The sequence below is a fragment of the Girardinichthys multiradiatus genome, chromosome 7, assembly GCF_021462225.1.
Source record: "Girardinichthys multiradiatus isolate DD_20200921_A chromosome 7, DD_fGirMul_XY1, whole genome shotgun sequence".
Lineage (NCBI taxonomy): Eukaryota > Metazoa > Chordata > Actinopteri > Cyprinodontiformes > Goodeidae > Girardinichthys > Girardinichthys multiradiatus.
Genome location: NC_061800.1, coordinates 469,917 through 488,909, shown reverse-complemented (window position 1 = coordinate 488,909; position 18,993 = coordinate 469,917). Strand labels below are relative to the sequence as shown.

General features: G+C 37.7%; 1 protein-coding gene across 2 annotated transcripts in view; it reads left to right on the top strand.

The window, feature by feature from the left end:
* Positions 1 to 18,993, top strand: part of cntnap5a (contactin associated protein family member 5a) — a 299,922-nt gene that overhangs the window by 240,482 nt on the left and 40,447 nt on the right. For both annotated transcript variants that reach the window (XM_047371007.1, XM_047371008.1), the window contains 3 exons: positions 4,475 to 4,608; positions 14,191 to 14,278; positions 14,457 to 14,657. In XM_047371007.1, the coding sequence (XP_047226963.1) occupies positions 4,475 to 4,608; positions 14,191 to 14,278; positions 14,457 to 14,657 (423 nt within the window). The remainder of the gene's footprint in view (positions 1 to 4,474; positions 4,609 to 14,190; positions 14,279 to 14,456; positions 14,658 to 18,993) is intronic.

Here is an 18,993-nt window from a genome sequence, read left to right as displayed (position 1 = left end):
TAAAGATGTTTGATGAGAGGACAGAACTATTAGTGGTTATAGCTTATACACCCTTTTGGGAACAATTTATGCTGAATTGTAATCTATGAGTTGTGGTGCATCAATATGCAACAGCCCTACCATGTTCAAAGACACAAAGCCTTTATTCATTTTTTATTTTTTTAGGTCTACTTTCTTAAACCTTTAATCAGCTGATGAACAGCCTTAGTTTAAATGTGGTGTTGGTAAGTTGCCTTCACGCTGTGTTTTGTTTCTTGTGCTGTGTTCCATTTGTACTTGGAAGGCAGAATTTCCGACCTGCGAGTAGGAAATTTCAACAGTAACGCCTGCGAAAGTCGGAATCACAAGTTGCAAAGACGGGGCAACATGACAATACCCGACTTCCACATTCAAGATGGTTGCTACTCACATCCAGAGTAGTAAAGCAATCTTACTGTTTTTAGCAGTTCTTTATTATTTCTGGAACATTTAGACAGTCATACACGTACTACTTTTCAATGTTTATAAGACGAGATGTTTCAACGCTGTTTATATGCACAGAAAACCGCGTAGAACGGTGTTTACTGTTATTGTTGTAAGACTGCTGTAACAGTTGCAAGCAATATGAACGAAAACAAGCAGGAAAACTGGAACGCTATAAGTTGGAGATGACGTAAACTTCGACATTCCAGTTCCGACTTCCGAGGTTAATGGAAAGTAGCATTGCATCTGTTTTTTTTTTTTACTTATAACCTGGTTATGGCCCAACAGTATTTAATGTGAATGCTTGTAATTTCATTGTTTATCTTAAGATTGTGTTAGGAGTGGAGTGGGTATTATATTTGTTTTTTATTATTATTGTTTTTGGTTTACTAATCTGAAATAAACATGCCTTAATAAATAAGTAAACAAATACATAAACAAATATGAATAGTAAAATCGATTTTGCAATAATAAATATGGTTAGCAAATTACTTATAAGTTGAAGCAAATACAACTGTGTTGTTTAAATGTTATACATGATATTTTTCAATACAAAACTGTACATCATGTAAAAATCCTCCACAGAAAGGTGAAGCAATCTAAAATTAAGCCTGATGATGTACTGTAGACAGGAAAGCTATAGAGACAGTGAACAGGCAGCTGCTGGCTTAGTGCAACACTGCAGCCACCCCCGCATATTTGTGTTTATAGGCAAATGAAAAGATTTGACCTCTATGCTTGCGCTCCTCCTCTGTATCTCTACCTTCATTGAATTTCTCATGGCCTTCAAATCCTTTAGTGAAAGGATAAGAGTGAAAAAAAATCCTGCATTGTGCTTCAACTAAACTATGACACTTTTCAGAGGTAGGTTATATTTGTGTTGCCGGTTACTTGCTGTCAACCTAGTATCCCAGCGTTTTCAGTCTCTGACACATGACAGCCCTCGAAGCAATAACCCGCCACTGTTTAAGCTGTATCCACATTCGACAGCATGATATTGAGTGACATGTGTAGCACCTTTGTGCAGTTTTTAGTCACCCTCCTAATCCACTCGTGTTTTAAAGCAGAACACCCGTGTCCCTCAGGCCTCTGTAAACAGTGAAGGGCAAGAAGACACTTTATCCACAGTGACCTTCATCTGGTGGAGCACTCTCAGTATCTGAAATGAATCACAACACAAAGCCCTTCACTTACACTCTGGGAATTGTAATATTGACCCAGCTCCACTTGACAATGCATAGCTTTCTGACTCTTTGATCTGGCAGCAGCTGTCTGAGTGTGTGTGTGTGTGTGTGTGTGTGTGTGTTATAGCCAGAAACACTGAGCACATATCGACTTGTCCAGTTCTGAAGTGAGGAACTATGAGAAAAATATTTGTAGACTTCAAAATAAGTGAGACGTCTCTGATGTTTTGCTTTAAGGAGCCCAAACCTATTAAGAACTGTTTATAGATGGTGAAATGTTATATGATCAGGAGTTTTGGAAATGTGCCTCTACTTTGCTATTTGTGTGCACATGAAGTCTGAAAGTTTAGTCAGCTAAGACAATAAGTCAAGAGATAACAGAGACTCCAATATCTGCTGGACCTCTGATGTGGTGTCTGATGTGCTTGTCCCTAAATGTTCTTTTTTTCTTCAGACAAGTCAACAACTCGGCCAAATCCAGACCCAGAATTAGAAACCCAGGATCTGATCATTGTCTCTTGAAATGTTCCATAGTTTGTTTTACATCTCTCAAAAACCTCCTAATTTTCCTGCATTCCCAGATGCAAAAAAACAGCATTGCCCTTTCTTTAGGGGCATTCATACATGTGTCTGTTATGTTAGAATTGTTCTGATTTAATTTGACTGGTGTAACATAGACCTGCATTAACCATTTGTAATGTATCAGCCTCAAGTGTGAATTAATTGTTTGCTTGTAAGCCATTGTACAGACAGATTGTACAAAATTAATACCTAATTTGTTTGTTTTCTATAAATGTAACTATTAAATTCTTAAAGTTTTTGACCCAGTCTGCAGGAGGCAGCAGGGGGACATTTTGAAAAACATGCAGATTTTTTGTTAAATGTTTATAGTTATTTTTCACATCTTATCTAAATTTCTAAATATCTAAAGAACCATACTTCCCAAACAACTTTGCATTGAGAAATCACCCCAAGCAGTGTTGCTTTTTCTCTTTTATCCAGTAATAACACAGATGATTTAGATCCGTTCCTGGTTTACCCTGGGATGTGACCATACTCCTCTATTAGTTTAAGCAAAGCTGGATAGATCCTTTTAAGTACAAAATAAGCAGGATGATGTAATCTTTTGAGCCTCTATGTCAGACGTATCTTGAGAATCATGAAGTTTTTCATAATTCATAATTCTAAACTCTGTTTATTTTGGTTGGATCTACTATAGTTTCCCCCTTACTATCGATATTATTGTATTTGTTTTTGCTCATACAATGACTGATTTAAGTTGGAGACAGCTCTGTCTGCAGATTCTTTTTCATGTTGTACTTTTAACAGCAACCATTACTTCTCAGCTGATAAGATGCCATCTCTAAAATTTGCTCCTCTAGTAATTTTATTTAGACTGTTGTTTTTTCTAACGTTGTTCTTTAGATTTTGACGAGGTGTAACTGATTATGTAACCCCTTCAGCATGCTTAAAATGCATCCCATTTAATACAGGCAGTAGTCTGTGTAATATTCACACAAAAATATTTATTTATCCTTTCCCTAGCAAATTTAAGAAACTTCTCATCATTAAGTCATTTCTAATGTAGGATCCATCTGGCTGGATTTCTCAACAGCTTGATGTTTACGTATTTTAAATTTTAAGTGGCATGATCTGATAGTAAAATGCAATCATAGAAACAGTTGGTTCACTTGAAAGCAAATCTGTTGAAATTAAAACGTCTACACAAGAGAATGTGTTAAACGTATTTGAGTGTTATGAATAATGGCCAACAAAGCCTGTCCTGTTTCAGAGGTGTTGTCCTGCCAACACCTTGCCGTAGAGTTCCCTGAAGACTTTTTTTTTTAATATTTTCCTATTTTGTTTATATTTTCAAGTAGTTTTCTGCTTACTGTCTTTTTTGTGCAAGACTCCACTTTTCATCAACTTGTCCCACTCTCTAAGCAGGCATTTCATCTGTGGGCTGAGTTACTTGAGTTGTGGACCTGCTGGCTTGGTTTTAGTTAGCTTGAACTGGATCACCAGTCTCAGGACTGAAACCTTGTCTTTGGTCACCCTTAATCTGCCCTGGTGTCATTGGCTTGAGTCATACCTGCAGATGTTGCTGAGACACACATTGACTATGAGACACTGGATTTGCCCTGATTTTTCACTGCTTCTATAGTTGCTCCAATCACGTCATATGGCATTTCCTCTGAACACTCCCTTATAAAGGATTCCATATCTAAGGGCGTTCTGGATAGACTGTCTGCATCCACATTTTGCTTTCCAGGCCATATTGTTGACTGTGAAATTAAACCCTGCCAGCTCTGGAACTTATCAGCCAAAATATCTTATCTTGGCAATATCAACATGAAGATTATTTATTGCACAATCTAGTTCTCAGTATAATTTTTTAAGGAAACTCTACTTTTTCAAGGTAAGTCATTGTATGTTGTTACGGTAGAATGAGGACTCTTGATGCCATCTGGAAGATTTAAATCATTCTCTTGTTTTGCCTGCTCCTTTGTCCTTCAAAAGTTTAAGAATATTCTGCTCTATGGAGAGTGAAATGTTAAACCTGCTTGCTTTCTCACGTTGAAGAAACTTTCATACCTCCCTTGAGTATTTATTAACAAACAGCAGATGATCATTCCTTGCCTCTCAAATGGTCTTTTGTGGGAAATGAGAAGTACATCTACTGCCTTACATCACCTGTTTGAAACAAGTGTTTGAGGTTGTAATTCTTTGAAGTTCAAAATAACAGTGCAATTATCACCTTTAGCACCTTGTGCAGTTAGCACAAGGTGCTAAAGATTTCTACATGTTGTTCTGTGCTTTCTGTCTAGGAAGCCTTCAGATCTGGTATCATCTTCAAACAGACAGAAGTCCAAATGTGTTCAGTCCTGTCCCCAAAAATCTGGCAGACGGGCGTCTTCATCGGATCAGAATCCACAGAGTTGGCAAAAACCTCTATGTGCAGGTGAGTATGGGGGAAATGATGTATTTAGAATGTATTCAGAATATGCAGTGCTGCAAGTTTTTGTCCTTTTTTGTCATTTTAATATTTAGGATCATTTAATATCATATAAATGTAACATGAGTAAATGCAAAAGCAGTTTCAAATGAGGATGTAACAAATTTAGGGGATAATTATAACTGGTTGCCTTGCCAACCACAACTGCAATCTTCTCTTTGTGATAACTGGTATTGAGTAGCTGTGGAGGAATTCTGACCCACTCTTCTTTGAGGAATTTGTTAATTGAGCCACACTGGAAACCATCACACTGCCCTCATCATATTTAAATGTAAATAGTAAATGGTCTGCACTTGTATAGCGCTTTATCAAGTCCCCAGAGACCCCAAAGTGCTTCACACTACATTCAGTCATCCACCCATTCATACACACATTCACACACTGACTGGGGCAGCCCTGGGGCATCACTGTCACTGAATGTAGGTGTGATGTTCTTTTTCTGAAATTATGTGTTAGTTTTATTTCAGATGTGACAGGATACACACTTTCTGAAACGTTCCACTTTTATTTCTCTACAGTCCACAGACTATTTTTCCCAAAAGTCTTAGGGATCATCAAGTTGTTTTTTTGGGAAATGCAATACGGGTCTTGGTATTATTTTTGTCTGCAGGGTTTTTTTTTATTCCCACAGGAGCTTTTACTCATAATTCTTCCCCCAATTTTTCTGTCACCTCATACTTAATCTCCTCCACACAGTAGCTCACAGAATCTCTAAAAAGCAGAAATGTGATTGTGCTGACACAGTTCAAGGAAAAAGTTTTAAAGATCATGAGAAAGCACAAAGAAGTTTGGATCAAGACAAACTTAAAAGCATTAAGAGAAATTACAGGGACTGCAACCCTAACCCTATTCATTTATCAGTTTATCATCAATTGTTGAAGGATTTTTCTTCATAGCAATTATCAAGATTGTTTTACCACCCAACCCCAAGACAAGTATTCTGCAGCCGGATGACAAGATAAGCCACTGAAGGTCAGCTAAAGGTTTCCAACGGGTGTCATGTTGCTTTGTAACCACATTTTCCTGTGACCTTTACTAAGTGGTATTAGTGGTCTGATGCCTGGATGTTGTAAGAATACCAAATGTAGAAACAGTGCCTGACATTTCCCTTATGCTTTTGACTTCTGATGGAACTTAAAAAAAGGGGGGGAAAATACATTTTATGCCTGTCAAACAGAAATAAATAAGTAATCTATGATGGAATTATTTATAGATATGTGACAACTTGTCAATAACATTTTAGTTTTGTTTTTTAAAAACTAAGAAAATGTCAATTTTTAGTTGAAAGCATTTTAAATGTCATTACAAGTTTTAATTAATTCCATATTAAATTATTCATACCCCTAAACGTAAAGTTTAAAGCAGAGTAAGATCCTAATGGATTATTCAGAGCTTTACACATGTTCATGCAACACTGTTGCGTCATCTGAAAGGGAAAGCATATGAGTCAACTACAAATCTGCCAAGACATGGCTGCCCACCTGAACTGACAGGCCAGGCAAGGAGAGCATGGCAACTCTGGAAGAGCTGCAGAGATCCACAGCTGGGGTGGGAGAATTTGTCTGTCAACAGGATAACTTGAATCATCTGGCCTTTATGGTAGAGTGAAAAGAAGAAAGTCATTGTTAACAGGAAGCTATAAGAAGTACTGTGTGCACTTAAGGCACATAGGGGACACATGCTGAAATAATGTGTTATGCTGAAAATTTGTTCAGGTGTTAGAAAGGACCAGTCAAAGGACAAACCTAAATTCAGTTGAGAATCTGAGGCAAGATCTGAACACTGATGTTCACAGACTCTTTTTCGAGGTAGCTGTATCGTATCACTGCAGTCAGTGGGTGATAGGTGGGGTACCCTCTGAACACGTGGCCAAAACAGAAGAGCAAGTCTGCCCCACCCCCCAAAGAAAATGGAAATGTATTTGGCCCAGGAGTCATAGAATATATGGACATTTAGTTTCGATTCAGTTCTGTTTATTTATGCAGTACCAATTCACAACACATGTCATCTCAATGCTCTTTGCCAAAAAAAGAAAATTCAATTCAATCAAATCGTATAATCAGATTTCAAGTCAAGTACATATTCTCCAAATTGATCCAAATTGATCCTAGTTATCAAACAGTGCAGTCAAATTCAGTTTATCAATCAAAGTGATTAAAAAGTTTTCTATCTAAGGAAAGCCAGCAGATTTCATCAAGTCATTGACTTGCAGCATTCACTCAGATGAGCATGTAGTGACAGTGGAAAGGAAAACTCCCTTCAAACAAGAAGAAACCGCCAGCAGAACCTGAACTTGGCTTAGAGTGAGCAAAAATCTGCTATGACTGACTAGATGTTTGAGGAGGCAGACCATACACCCAAAAAGCAAATAAATCAAGAAAACAAAACAGAAAGAAAGAAAGATTTGATTTGATTTAATAACACATTTGTTTTTTCAAAGAATATTCAGTAAAACACCAAAGTTTTCACAATCACATAAGCACAAAGTTAAAAATTAACTGTCCATCAACCACAGAACACACAATATTGTTATAACACCGCTGAGAAAAAAACTCAGTCAAATTATTCATCATTGAAAAAAATAAAAACTCTGCTTTAACTCTATATTTAACCATCAAAGTGAACATTGTGTCAACTTTTTCCTCTGGAACATTGTTCATCTTATTTCTTCTACTAATATAAATGGAAAATTTTGCTTGTCCTATCAAAATATTTTTCAATTTCCACTTAATGGCTTCTTTTTTTGTATAGCCTACACCAAAAATAAAAGCCACTTTAGACCAATTAACTCCACATTTTTTAATAACATTTTTCAACAAATTAAACAAAGGCACAAGTCGCTCACATTCAAGAAACATATGAAAAATAGTTTCTATTTCTTGACAAAAAGGACATAGTTCCGTTGCATCTTTTTTAATCTTAGACACAAAACTATTAACACTCACTGCCCCATGTAAAATCCTCCACTGTAGATCACCTACCCTTTTACACAGGGGTGGTTTATAAAAGACCCTCGATACAGGCTTCTGATTTTCTTCAACTCTTAATCTCTCTCTCCAAACAGTATCAGTCCTTCCACTCAACTGTCTTTTATTCAACCCTTTAACAGACATTTTATACAATAATTTTCCAGTTAACATATAAAAATCTAAATCTTTATGAGTGTTCAAAAAAGGACCCATCACTTCTGTAAAATCAATATTTAATCCTATTTCTGGAAAAAGATCTGTAGTATCAGGAATTTCTTTCCCATTAAAATAATCTATCAACATCTGCTTTTCATCCAATGTTAAATTTGCAGCCCAGAAGTCTAAGATAGTCTGCATGATACGAACTGATTTTAACCCAATCAAAGAAGCTGTTGCCTCTGTGTTTTGAAATCTTGGTCCAGCCACCACCACAATTTGTCTCAATTTCAGAACTTTTTTTTCAAGCAATCTTCTTGTCAACCCAACTCCAGCTCCATCCTGTATATACAACTGTGCTCTGAAAAATAAAGGTTCTTCTACAAGCTAAAACAAAGATGCTGTTGGTTCCAGTCTTTTCCAATTAAAAACAGTCCAAGCTCTAAACAGACCTTTATAAAACATTGGCATTTCAGAAGGACATAACAGTTTACAATTTAATAAAAACAAAGAATTCAAAACCTCCTACTCTTCTCAAGATAATACTTGCTAATGGTTTCCAGAAAACATCCTCCTCCCTTCCCAACAGATATTTCTGAATAAACTGTAATCTAAAAGTTGCAGTTCTCCTCTCTAGATGAACCAATCACCCCGAGATATTTCAAACCTCCTTTTTTCCATTTTAAACCTCCAGGGAGTTTAGGAAGCCCTGTAAACCAACCTCCCATGGCTAGAGCCTCACTCTTAGCCCAGTTAACACGTGCAGCTGAAATTTTACAAAATAAATCAACAATTTTCCCCAACTTAGTCACTTCTTCCTGACTTTTTACAATAACAATGACATCATCAGCATATGCAGATAAAATAAATGACACATCAAATCCCGGTAAAGTTAAACCATCAATATGTGATCTAATATTCTTTAACATTGGTTCAATTGAAAGAGCATACAACATTTCAGACAAAGAACAACCTTGTCGAACACCTCTTGTAACCTTGAAAGGTTTACACAAGCAGCCATTAACTTTCAGTACACTCTCAATGTTTTCATTCAGAACCATAATCTTGGCAATAAATTCAGGGCCGAGACCAAACCTTTCCAAAACCTTCCAGAGGTAACGGTGCTCAATCCTGTCAAAAGCCTTTTCCTGGTCCAAAGAAATCAAACCAGCATTATAACCAAATGAGCCAGAGACCTCCAAAAAATCTCTAATAAGTGATATATTATCAAACATAGACCTGCCAGGCACACAGTAAGTTTGTGTTCGATGGACAATCTGATCAATCACCCTTTTCAATCTGTTTGCCAGCACTTTTGACAACAGTTTGTAGTCTGTACACAACAGAGAGACTGGTCGCCAGTTTTTAATGTCCTGAAGATCACCTTTCTTCGGTAGCAATGTGAGAATTGCTCTCCTGCAGCTCTGAGGAAGACGTCCTTCAGCAAAGCTCTCCTCAAAAACCTCCATAATGTCAATGCAGAGGTCCGACCAGAAAGCCTTGTAAAATTCACTTGGAAGTCCATCAATGCCAGGTGCTTTCCCTCCTTCCATACTTTGCAGTGCAGCATGAACCTCATCCAGAGCTAAAGGCTCTCCCAACTCCTTAGTGAACTCCACAGAAACTCTCGGAAGACCACTGCAGAAATGGTCAAAACGTTCTTCATCCTCAGCATATTCAGAGCTATATAGATCAGCATAAAATTCTGCTGCTCTCCGCCTGATGTCCCCAACTTCAGTCAAAAGTACCTCGGCAGCCGATTTTAAACCATGCAAGAACTTGCTCTGTCCTTTTTTTTTTTCTCCAATGAGAAGAAAAACTTTGTAGGGGTGTCCATCAAAGCAATCTTCTGGGATCTACACCAAACCTTGTGTCCTTGAGCCCAGCAAATCAGCCAAAGCAACTCTTTTGGACTTGAGGTTTTCTAAACCACTCTTTGAAACTCTTTGAAAATACCAAGATTATGTCTAAAACTGTATATTCTATCTAACCTAGCTGCAGAAAAAGAATTACCCATTCTCCTGGCCCATGTATATTGTCTCTCTTGAATATGTAATTCTCTCCATACATCAGCTAATGAAAAAGCATCTATTAAGTGCTTTATGCAACGATGAAACAACTCAACCAGAACCCAAAACGCAGCCAGACAAGAGAATGGTTAACCAAAAGTTTTAATATAAAAAAATAATAATAATAATTGGGTAGAAGAGGTTCCACTGAAGCGGTCAGACAGGAATGGAGGTTTATCAGGGAACTGAAATCCAGCCGGGGAGGAAGGGGAAGTGGACAACAGGAGGTCTTGGGGGTTCCAGGAACAAACAGGAGACAGAGAATATTTCCACCAACCAGATGCAGAAGCTGGAGACAATCCAAGGTAAAGCACTGGAGGGTTTCAGGCAGGGGTAGTCCAGTAATCCAGAGGCAGAGTCAGAGACAGGCAGGTTTCAGCAACGTGAGGTCAGGATTTTTCCAAACAGCAGAAGGACTAGGCAGAAATCTGTGGTCAAAAAACAGGCAGGATCAGATAACCAGAAAAAACTCTCTTGAAACATGTATCAAGGCTTGAAAGCTGTGACAGAGACAACAGACAATCTCGCACTGAGCTGGTGACGAGCAGCCCAGTGCAGGTGAAGGCAATGAGTAATCAGCACAGTCAAGGTGGCGCTGAAGGGCTGGAATCATGACGCTTTAAGCAACTTTTTGAAGCTGGATGAGGTTCAAAATGATTCCTATCCAATTTATCATTTTCTGTACAGTTAAAATCTCCACCCAAAAAAAGAAAACTTTCAGCATCACATTTACATAAAACATCTTCGAGTTTATGTAAGAAAAGAACCCTCTCCCGTCCTGTATTTGGAGCATATACATTAACAAATACAATATGAAAACACTCATACTTTGCTTTCACCACCATTAGTCTACCTTTTACCACCTCCTCAACTTCACATGACTCTGGTAAAAAGTTTTTAGAAAAAAGAAGTGCTACTCCACCGCTGGTCTGATTTAAATGACTCAAAATAAGTTCACCCTCCCATTCTCTCCTCCAGTCTATTTCATTAAAATAATCACTGTGTGTTTCTTGAATCATCAACACATTCAGATGTTTTAGATTCATTAATTCAAACACACTGATTCTCTTCCTCACATCTCTGGCTCCATTCAGATTTAAGGTGGAAACTCTGAAGTGGCTCATTCCCAAAGGTGTAAGGATTAACACTAATAAAGACAAAAAACTATCAATCCTCAGACTCCTCACCAATATTAAGTTCTTGTTTAAGTTTTCCGATCAGTTTTTTTTTAACCGGTAAACTTCTTTGTCAGTATAGTCCCCTTTTCTTTTATTGTTCAACTGAGATCTCACATACAGAAGAAACAGTTTCTTGTCAGGAAAAAAATCTTCTACTTTAACATTTTTCATATTCTTTGCAACCTTCAAAAAAAGTTTAACATTTTGTACATCATAACTTTTCCTCTGTTGATTGGACACAAAAGATTTACAGGATGAACTGGCCAAACTATCTTCATTCCAACGTTCATCTTCCCCTTCCTCCTCTTCATCCATATTACTTTCTAATTCCAGACACTTTCCTGAATTTTCCATTTCTGTGTCATTTCTGACTTCATTTTCAGCTTGAGAGCTAATAGCATACTCAGTTTTTTTCCTTTTTGCAGAAAACTCAATTTCATTTTGTTCCAGTATTTGACTGTTTCCCATATCCTCTACATCGTCTGTGTTCGTTTTCTGTTGTTGAGACTTTAGTAAACACTGACTCTGCTCTTCCACAAAGTTATCCTCTTGATTTCCCTGCGAAACTAACACCGTCTGACTTTGAATCTGCACAACTTGTTCTTCATCCTCTCCCTCAAAACTATTTTCATTTACTTGTTTTTCTGTCTGAGCGAGATTCTCAGACATTGTTCCATCTGTTTCATTTGTCTCTGGTCTCTCTGCATCTTTGTCTTCAGTTTGTTTCGGCATCTTTTCGCCTCCCTCATCTCCCCTTTGCTCCGCATTATTATTAGGAAAACTTTTTCCGGGACATACTCAAACTAAATGACCAACTTCCCCGCAACCAAAACACACCAAAGTGCCCGAAGTCACATAAATAGCATAATCAAATTCCTCCACTCGCACATTGAACACTAAATTAAGGTCTTCATTATTTTTATTCAGAATCATAAGGACCTGTCTTTTATGTGAAACAACATGCTTTAACAGTGGTGACTTGCAACCCGAAGGCAGTTTTCTGCCGTGACAATTCTCTCACCAGCAGTTCATCACTGATGAACGGAGGAATATTTGCAATTGTCACTTTTTTAGCAGGTGTACTCAATGGAGAAACGGACAAAAACACATCATTTACAACAATACCCTTTTCAATCACTTTGTTTGCCTTCTCCACACTATCAACAAAAATAACCACTGCACTGTTCATCTGAGCAGCAGATTTAATGCTACTACAACCAACAACTTCTCCCACCGTCAAACTACAATCCACTGTAGCGCTAGGACAACTAGGTATGATTTTAAAACCATGTTGCCTCGTAAGCTTTGTAAACTCCATTCCCGGCGTTTTGCAAACAACCAGCAAAACGCCGGTTCCTACTTACTGAAAAATAATCAGTAACTCTTAAATCAACTTTACCAACACAATTCAATCAAAGACAAATACTCAAAAAGACACATTAAAGATAGAAAGAGCACAGTTAGAAGTTCTCAATCTCTCAGTCCACTCACCACACGCTCCACCACCAACACCCAGCATGCAGTGCGAAAGAAAGAAAGAAAGAAAGAAAGAAAGAAAGAAAGAAAGAAAGAAAGAAAGAAAGAAAGAAAGAAAGAAAGAAAAGAAAAAGAAAACACTGAAGTGCTGATCCAGGACCACTTTCAGAATTCTCTGCTGCTGCATTGGTGCTTAAATCAGGACCCACGAACCCTTCTCTATTGACATCCAATTGCAACCTCATGCTACTACCACTTACATCAGCCACCCCTCCCAAAAGTAGCCAAACAAAAGATGGAAACATAAGCTTTGTAGACAAGTGACAGACATTCTACCTGTCCACAAAGGTAAAGGTAAGACATGTTTGTCTTGTGTGCACAGTCGATGTAGCTGTGACCAAACAATATAACGAATAATTCTTATGATAAGCCTGAAAGCTGGCCTGAACCTTTGTCAAATAATTTATTTTTTTGATCCACTGTCTATTAACTTTGTCACCCCTGCTGGAACCCATCAGTGCAGTCAACATATAGGTGACATAATGACAATCTTCTTCAAGACCTTTAATTTAAAGTTTTATTGCTTTTATTTTTTTAATATGTATCTTAGGGGTTTAACATTTTCTAATATAACCTCAAGGGTACAATGAATAAAAGCGTGAAGCTCTGCATTTGTGAAATAGAAAGTATGTATGTTTATCTCATCAAAATACAAAAAAATCCAGAAATGTACATCCACTGTATAAAAAGACACATAGCTTTTTATTTCCTCACTGTCCACCTTTAAATCAGACTAAACGTTTCCTTTCCTAGATCAATTAGGATTACCAACATGTCCTGTTCTGTGCTCTAATCATATTTAGAAACATTTGAATAAAATTGTTAATAAATCCTTGCTGATAGCTTTGATTTAGTTTTCAGCCAATTAAATGTAGTTGGCTCATCTGAATAACCTGTATGAAGGAGCCTGCTTAAACACTGGTGAATTCCACTCTCCCTGTCTCTGTAGGTTCCTATGTGATTTAAAGCTTTTAGAGCCTGGCTGCTATTTATTGTTTAATTTGTATTGAAGCAGAGAGGGTGGGCTTAGATTTTCACAAATTGCTTCTGCATTTTGATCAGCATTTTTAAATAAATGATGAATTCTTCTGAGGTTGTATTTACTGCATTTTAAGAGGTGGACTTACTCTTTACATCTCTATACTTGCAGAATACAAAGAATACCAATTACAGCACAAACTGTTCTACAGTGTTTAACACATCAGTCCATTTCTGGGCAACTTGGACTTTAGATATATTAGACACGCAAGGAATGAGAAGCGACTAAGTTTGCAGCCTTCCAAAACCGCAGGCCTTTCAGCTGCAGAGAAAATGTTTTAAAATCTGTTTTCTTTGTAAAGAACCCTGGTGTGTTGACAGCAGTGGACAGAAAATCCTGCAGTGCTTCATTCCACATCATTGTGTTAAGTATTACATCTGAGTCAGCATGGCAGAGCAGAGAAGAGAGGTCATAATCACTTCGGCACTCAGCCGTGGGCAGAGAAGGTTTTATGTGAAGCTGCAGAGAACACATATATCAATCTATAAAAACATTATAGTGAGCTGCTGATGCTGCAGCTGTTAGCTCGGTTTACATTTCGTGTAATTGCCTTGTTATTTGATTTCTCTCCACTCAACTAGATCGACCAGGACATCCACAGAAAGTACACACTGTCATCTGATGCAGAGCTGATCTTAATCAGATCCTTGACGCTGGGCAAAGTCATCAGTAAGTCCTCCAATCTGAGGAAAAGTGCTGAGAAACCGCACACTTGTGCCACTTGTGTTGCAACCATTTATCATTTCCTGTCACCATTCCAAATGGTGTTTAATCAGAAATTAATGTGATTCACAGAAATGAATCATACAGTGGCTTGACCTTTTTCCTCTAAACCATGTCTCTGCAGGGGTGGAGAGCTTTGATGAAGACGTGGTAAAAGCAGCTTCCAAAGGTTTTGTCGGTTGTCTCTCTTCGGTGCAGTTCAACCATGTTGCTCCACTCAAAGCAGCACTGACCAATCGGGGGAGCTCCCTGATTACTATTCATGGTCCTTTGGTTCAGTCAAATTGTGGAGCTTTGGCTGAGTCCACGTCACACATTCTGCAAGGTAAAGCACACACACACACACAAACACACACACACACACACACACACACACACACACACACACATCCATGTTTTACTATCTTTATGAGGATGTTTGGGTTACTTTCATTGACTTCCATTCATTTTCCTTGATTTTTAGTGCCTAACCCTGACCCTAACACTAACCCTAACCAGTTAATACCTAACCTTAACCCTAACAATAACTCAATTCATACCTTAGTCCTAAACCTAACCCCTGTCCCAAGAACGGAATTTGAAAAAGTGAGGACCAGGAAAATGTCCTCACTTTGTCAAAATGTCCACACTTTGCGATAAAAATACGAAAAATGGTTCTCACTCAGCAACAAGTACAAGAACACACACACACACACAACCAGTGTGCACAACTTTTCCAAGAATAGTCTGCACATAGTTTAGAACCAAGCATATGTGCAATACATTTAAAAAAGAAATTCTTCAAAACCATCACCCCTCTCAGCTAACAGATAATCCAAAGCCATTCTACTTTGCAAACTCATGTTCTAAGAGCTTGCTGCTCCTTGGTCAGAACAGTGAAACCTTCCTCTCTAATAATGGGCTGATTGAATTATAAGTTGTGACTGTAGGTAGTAAATGAGCTAGATAACATACTCCAGACCAATTAGCAGGCAGATACAGATATGATCTATTTCCACACATCCAAACCATCTTCTTAGGACATGAGTACCCATCTCTACTAGGAAAAGTAACAAGAACCCTGGTTAATTTACCTGCCTGGTCATACAACTTTACTTCCATTTGGTAAGGCTGTAAGATTAAGAGTTAACACAAAGAGATCTGGGACCAAAGATCCTGAAATGGTAGAAGCAGCAGTTCTGATAGGACATGACTCAAATTTATGTCTATTGATTAAACCTCATGAAACAGATATAATAGTTTTGCAACCTTCTGTCTTTCCAAGGAAATAAGGTGTGTTTTCCTCCTGTGCGATACAAATATCTGTACCTATAACTGGATATCCAATTGATTCCTATTACCCCAAAATCTATAAAGAATTCCTGTAGTAGCACATATTAAATTAGTTTCACTAGAAAACCTACTAACATTTCTGCTTTGCCTTACAATATAATTCCTCACCCAAGGAAAAACAACCTCCACCAGCTGGTTATGTTGCCTATCTGGAAAGAAAGTAGTATCAATAGGAACAGGTACTAAAAATGGTTGATCATTAATAACACGTGAAATCAGACAACAAACATAGCAACTGCCTTTTCTTATCTTCCTCACAGTTTGATGCATCAGTTGCCACCAGACATTATCAGCATGATCATGGCAGTCAAAAAAGTGATGAATCTTTCTTTGAATCAGCTGATGAGTATTATTGGCGTAATTACTCAGATTAGCCACACATTGTCTTTGCTGTACCTTTCCCCAAATGAACACAAGAGTAATAAAAATACTTGCAATACCAATCATTAGCATCAGAACAGACCATCTTCCATATAGCTGCATCGTGACCTTGAAGTGGAATGTCCTTTCTTCTGGTACTGAAAGCAAACAGTTTTGTTTGAAAACAAATCATAAACAAAACTTAAAAATCCTGCTGCCTCTCCTGAGTGGCTTCAAGCTGCCCTGTTACCAGTCTGGTACAGGTGGGCGGTTGTAGGAAGCTCCTCTAGAAATATATTTAGAAACAGGAACTCTAACCTGCTGGAAGTTAGGCTTCCATAGTCCAACTAAACAACAGTGGAAATGAACACATTTCAAATGTGTACCATAATGATAGATATCAAGCAATAAACATGAAAGTTAGATAAAAACATCCAAGACTTCCTCCTCAGAGTCAGTTTCGCTGTCAAAGTGGGAGAAAAGAATTTGGCTGACCCTTGCTGTCAAGGCAAAGGAGCCTAGTAGCCACCAAATGTTAAGAAATTAAGGAGAATAAGCATCATGGCGCATGTTTGACTGTCTCTCTGTTGCAGACGTCACCAGTCCAACATCCAGAGAAAGGTTATGTGCAAATGTGTAGAGGTCTTCCCTGTATGTTTCCTATGTGTCTCTCACTGTGGTGTGTGTGCAGTGAGGCAAATGACCTTATGATTTCTAACTTTCAGGCAATGCAATGGCCTTAAGTAGATTCTGAAATAACTTTGCACTGCCCAAGGGATTATTGTGCCCTTGTAAGAACAGTGTTCTTCAACCACCTCTTCAATCACTCGCCAGTGATCAGCTTACAGTTCTTTGTCTTGTGGTGGTCCGCTGTCCTCAAACCTTTCAAGCTGTGGATGATCCAGTTGGAAGATGACTTGTGTCCTGGAAGCCAGATGAAGCTGGAGGAGCTGGAGCTTTCCTGCACCTAACCTGGGTGTCTAGTAGGATCTGATATGGGCCATTCCAGCACCTGGACTTCCAGTGTTTTCTCCTAGATTCTCTGATCAGAATCCAGTCGCCAGGAATAAAGGACTGGAGGGTGGAAGTGGCTGTTTCTGGTAATGCAGCCTTCACCGTCTGTGAAACTTGAGAAAACACAGTGGACAGGTTTTGACAGTAAATCAACATCCTATCTTCACACAAAGATCTGGAAGAAAATGATCTTGGCAATAACTCCATGTTACTTTATTCTGACATTCCCCCCTTTTGGCGCAGGGTCCAACCCATGTGACAATCCAGCAAAAGGTTTGAACAAAAATGTTCTAGTTACCAAGATCACATTACATAGAACCAAAGAAATGAATTCTGACATAACTATGTGTCACTATGAATTTAACAAAAGCAACATAAATAAAATCCAGATGTTTTTAACTGTAACTCAGTTCCATTAACAACAAAACACAAACTTTAATTATTCAGTTAATCAATGTCTCACTTAGAAATTAGTCACATATCATCCTGATTTGTCTTGTATGAAGATGAGTATTAGATCAATGGAAATCCAACGTAATTTTGATGCATACACTCTACAAATTTAATCTAATAAATAATTCCTGTCAAATATGAAATCATAACTCTGATTCTTTATCAAAAATATATTCCTTACTTTTGGCATATCTTGAACTGTCAGCTAGCTTAATGGCACGAGGGAAAACTTTCAATCTAATAAATCACCAATGATTCTGCATGCAAAACTAATTCTTCAAATTAGTTTAAGCTATTTCATTAACCTTTTAATAGTAAAACACATAAATCTAAAAGTCATGCTACATCCAAAAAAACATGTTTTTAAGGCAACAATCACTACAAGCATTTTGATTATATTGTCTCTTAAACAGTGTTAAAACTCAGGAAGGGAGGTGCTGAGCGTTTCCATGACAGCAAAGGCATGAACCTACCTGGTAGGTGGGCAGAGTCAGGCAGAACTAACCACTGATTGACAGCCAATGGGCGGACCCACAGTTTCTTCATTCCAACCCATCTTAGTGAACCTTAAACTGCAAAACTGTTAACATGCACCTACCTCAGAAACAAGCTGCTTCTTAACTTTCCTGAAAACTCAAAGTTTAATCAATCTGGGATTTAGAAACATTATTCTAAACATGGATTATTGTTTCATGCAACATATAAACAAACATTTATTCCATCAAAACAAAGACAAAACATCAAAGACAAACAAATGGCCAAATTTGAAGCTTCAAGAATTCAAAGAAATGTTTAACAATCTCTTTTCAGAATATGTTTTCTCAGCCATATCTTTTAATGCTATAATTGATCAATGTTGTTATGACAATCGTCAGGATCCTTTTTAAGATGAGTGCACATAATCCAAAGAGATCTCAAAGTATTTAGAAGCACAGCAACAGTTTTCTCTTAAATGAATCCAAATTTACTGATGCTGAAACCTTTTGCCAATTCTTTGTACTGTAACTCTATAATAATCACTACAATCCTGAGAGTTATTGTTATAGTTCTCTTTTTGTTTGGCTCAATTTGATCGTAGCTGTATTCAAGAATTTCTCTGCTCAGGTTAAATGTAAAGAAGTATTTTAAGCCGGCGTTGACATTTTTATGGTCTACCCAAACAAAACAAAAACTGCAGTGTTTGATTTAATCAGAAATTAAGATAAGAAGCTTGACTCCAAACTGGATTTTTCCCACATAGCGTTTCAAAGGGAAGACACATAATTTTCCTTAATTTGGCTATTTACATTTTGAGAGTTGGGGAGAAAATTATTACTAGAACCCTGTTTAATAATCCAAATGCTGATAAATGTTCCAATATTTTATAAATTAGTAATCTGAAATTACCTTGTGTACCTTTGTACTCATATGTATTCTTTTAATCTTTAAACCCTAAGAAATCAAACAAGGAGACTGGAGTTTGAGCCGACCATCCTCTTTAGTGTTGAGAGAGCCTTTATTTA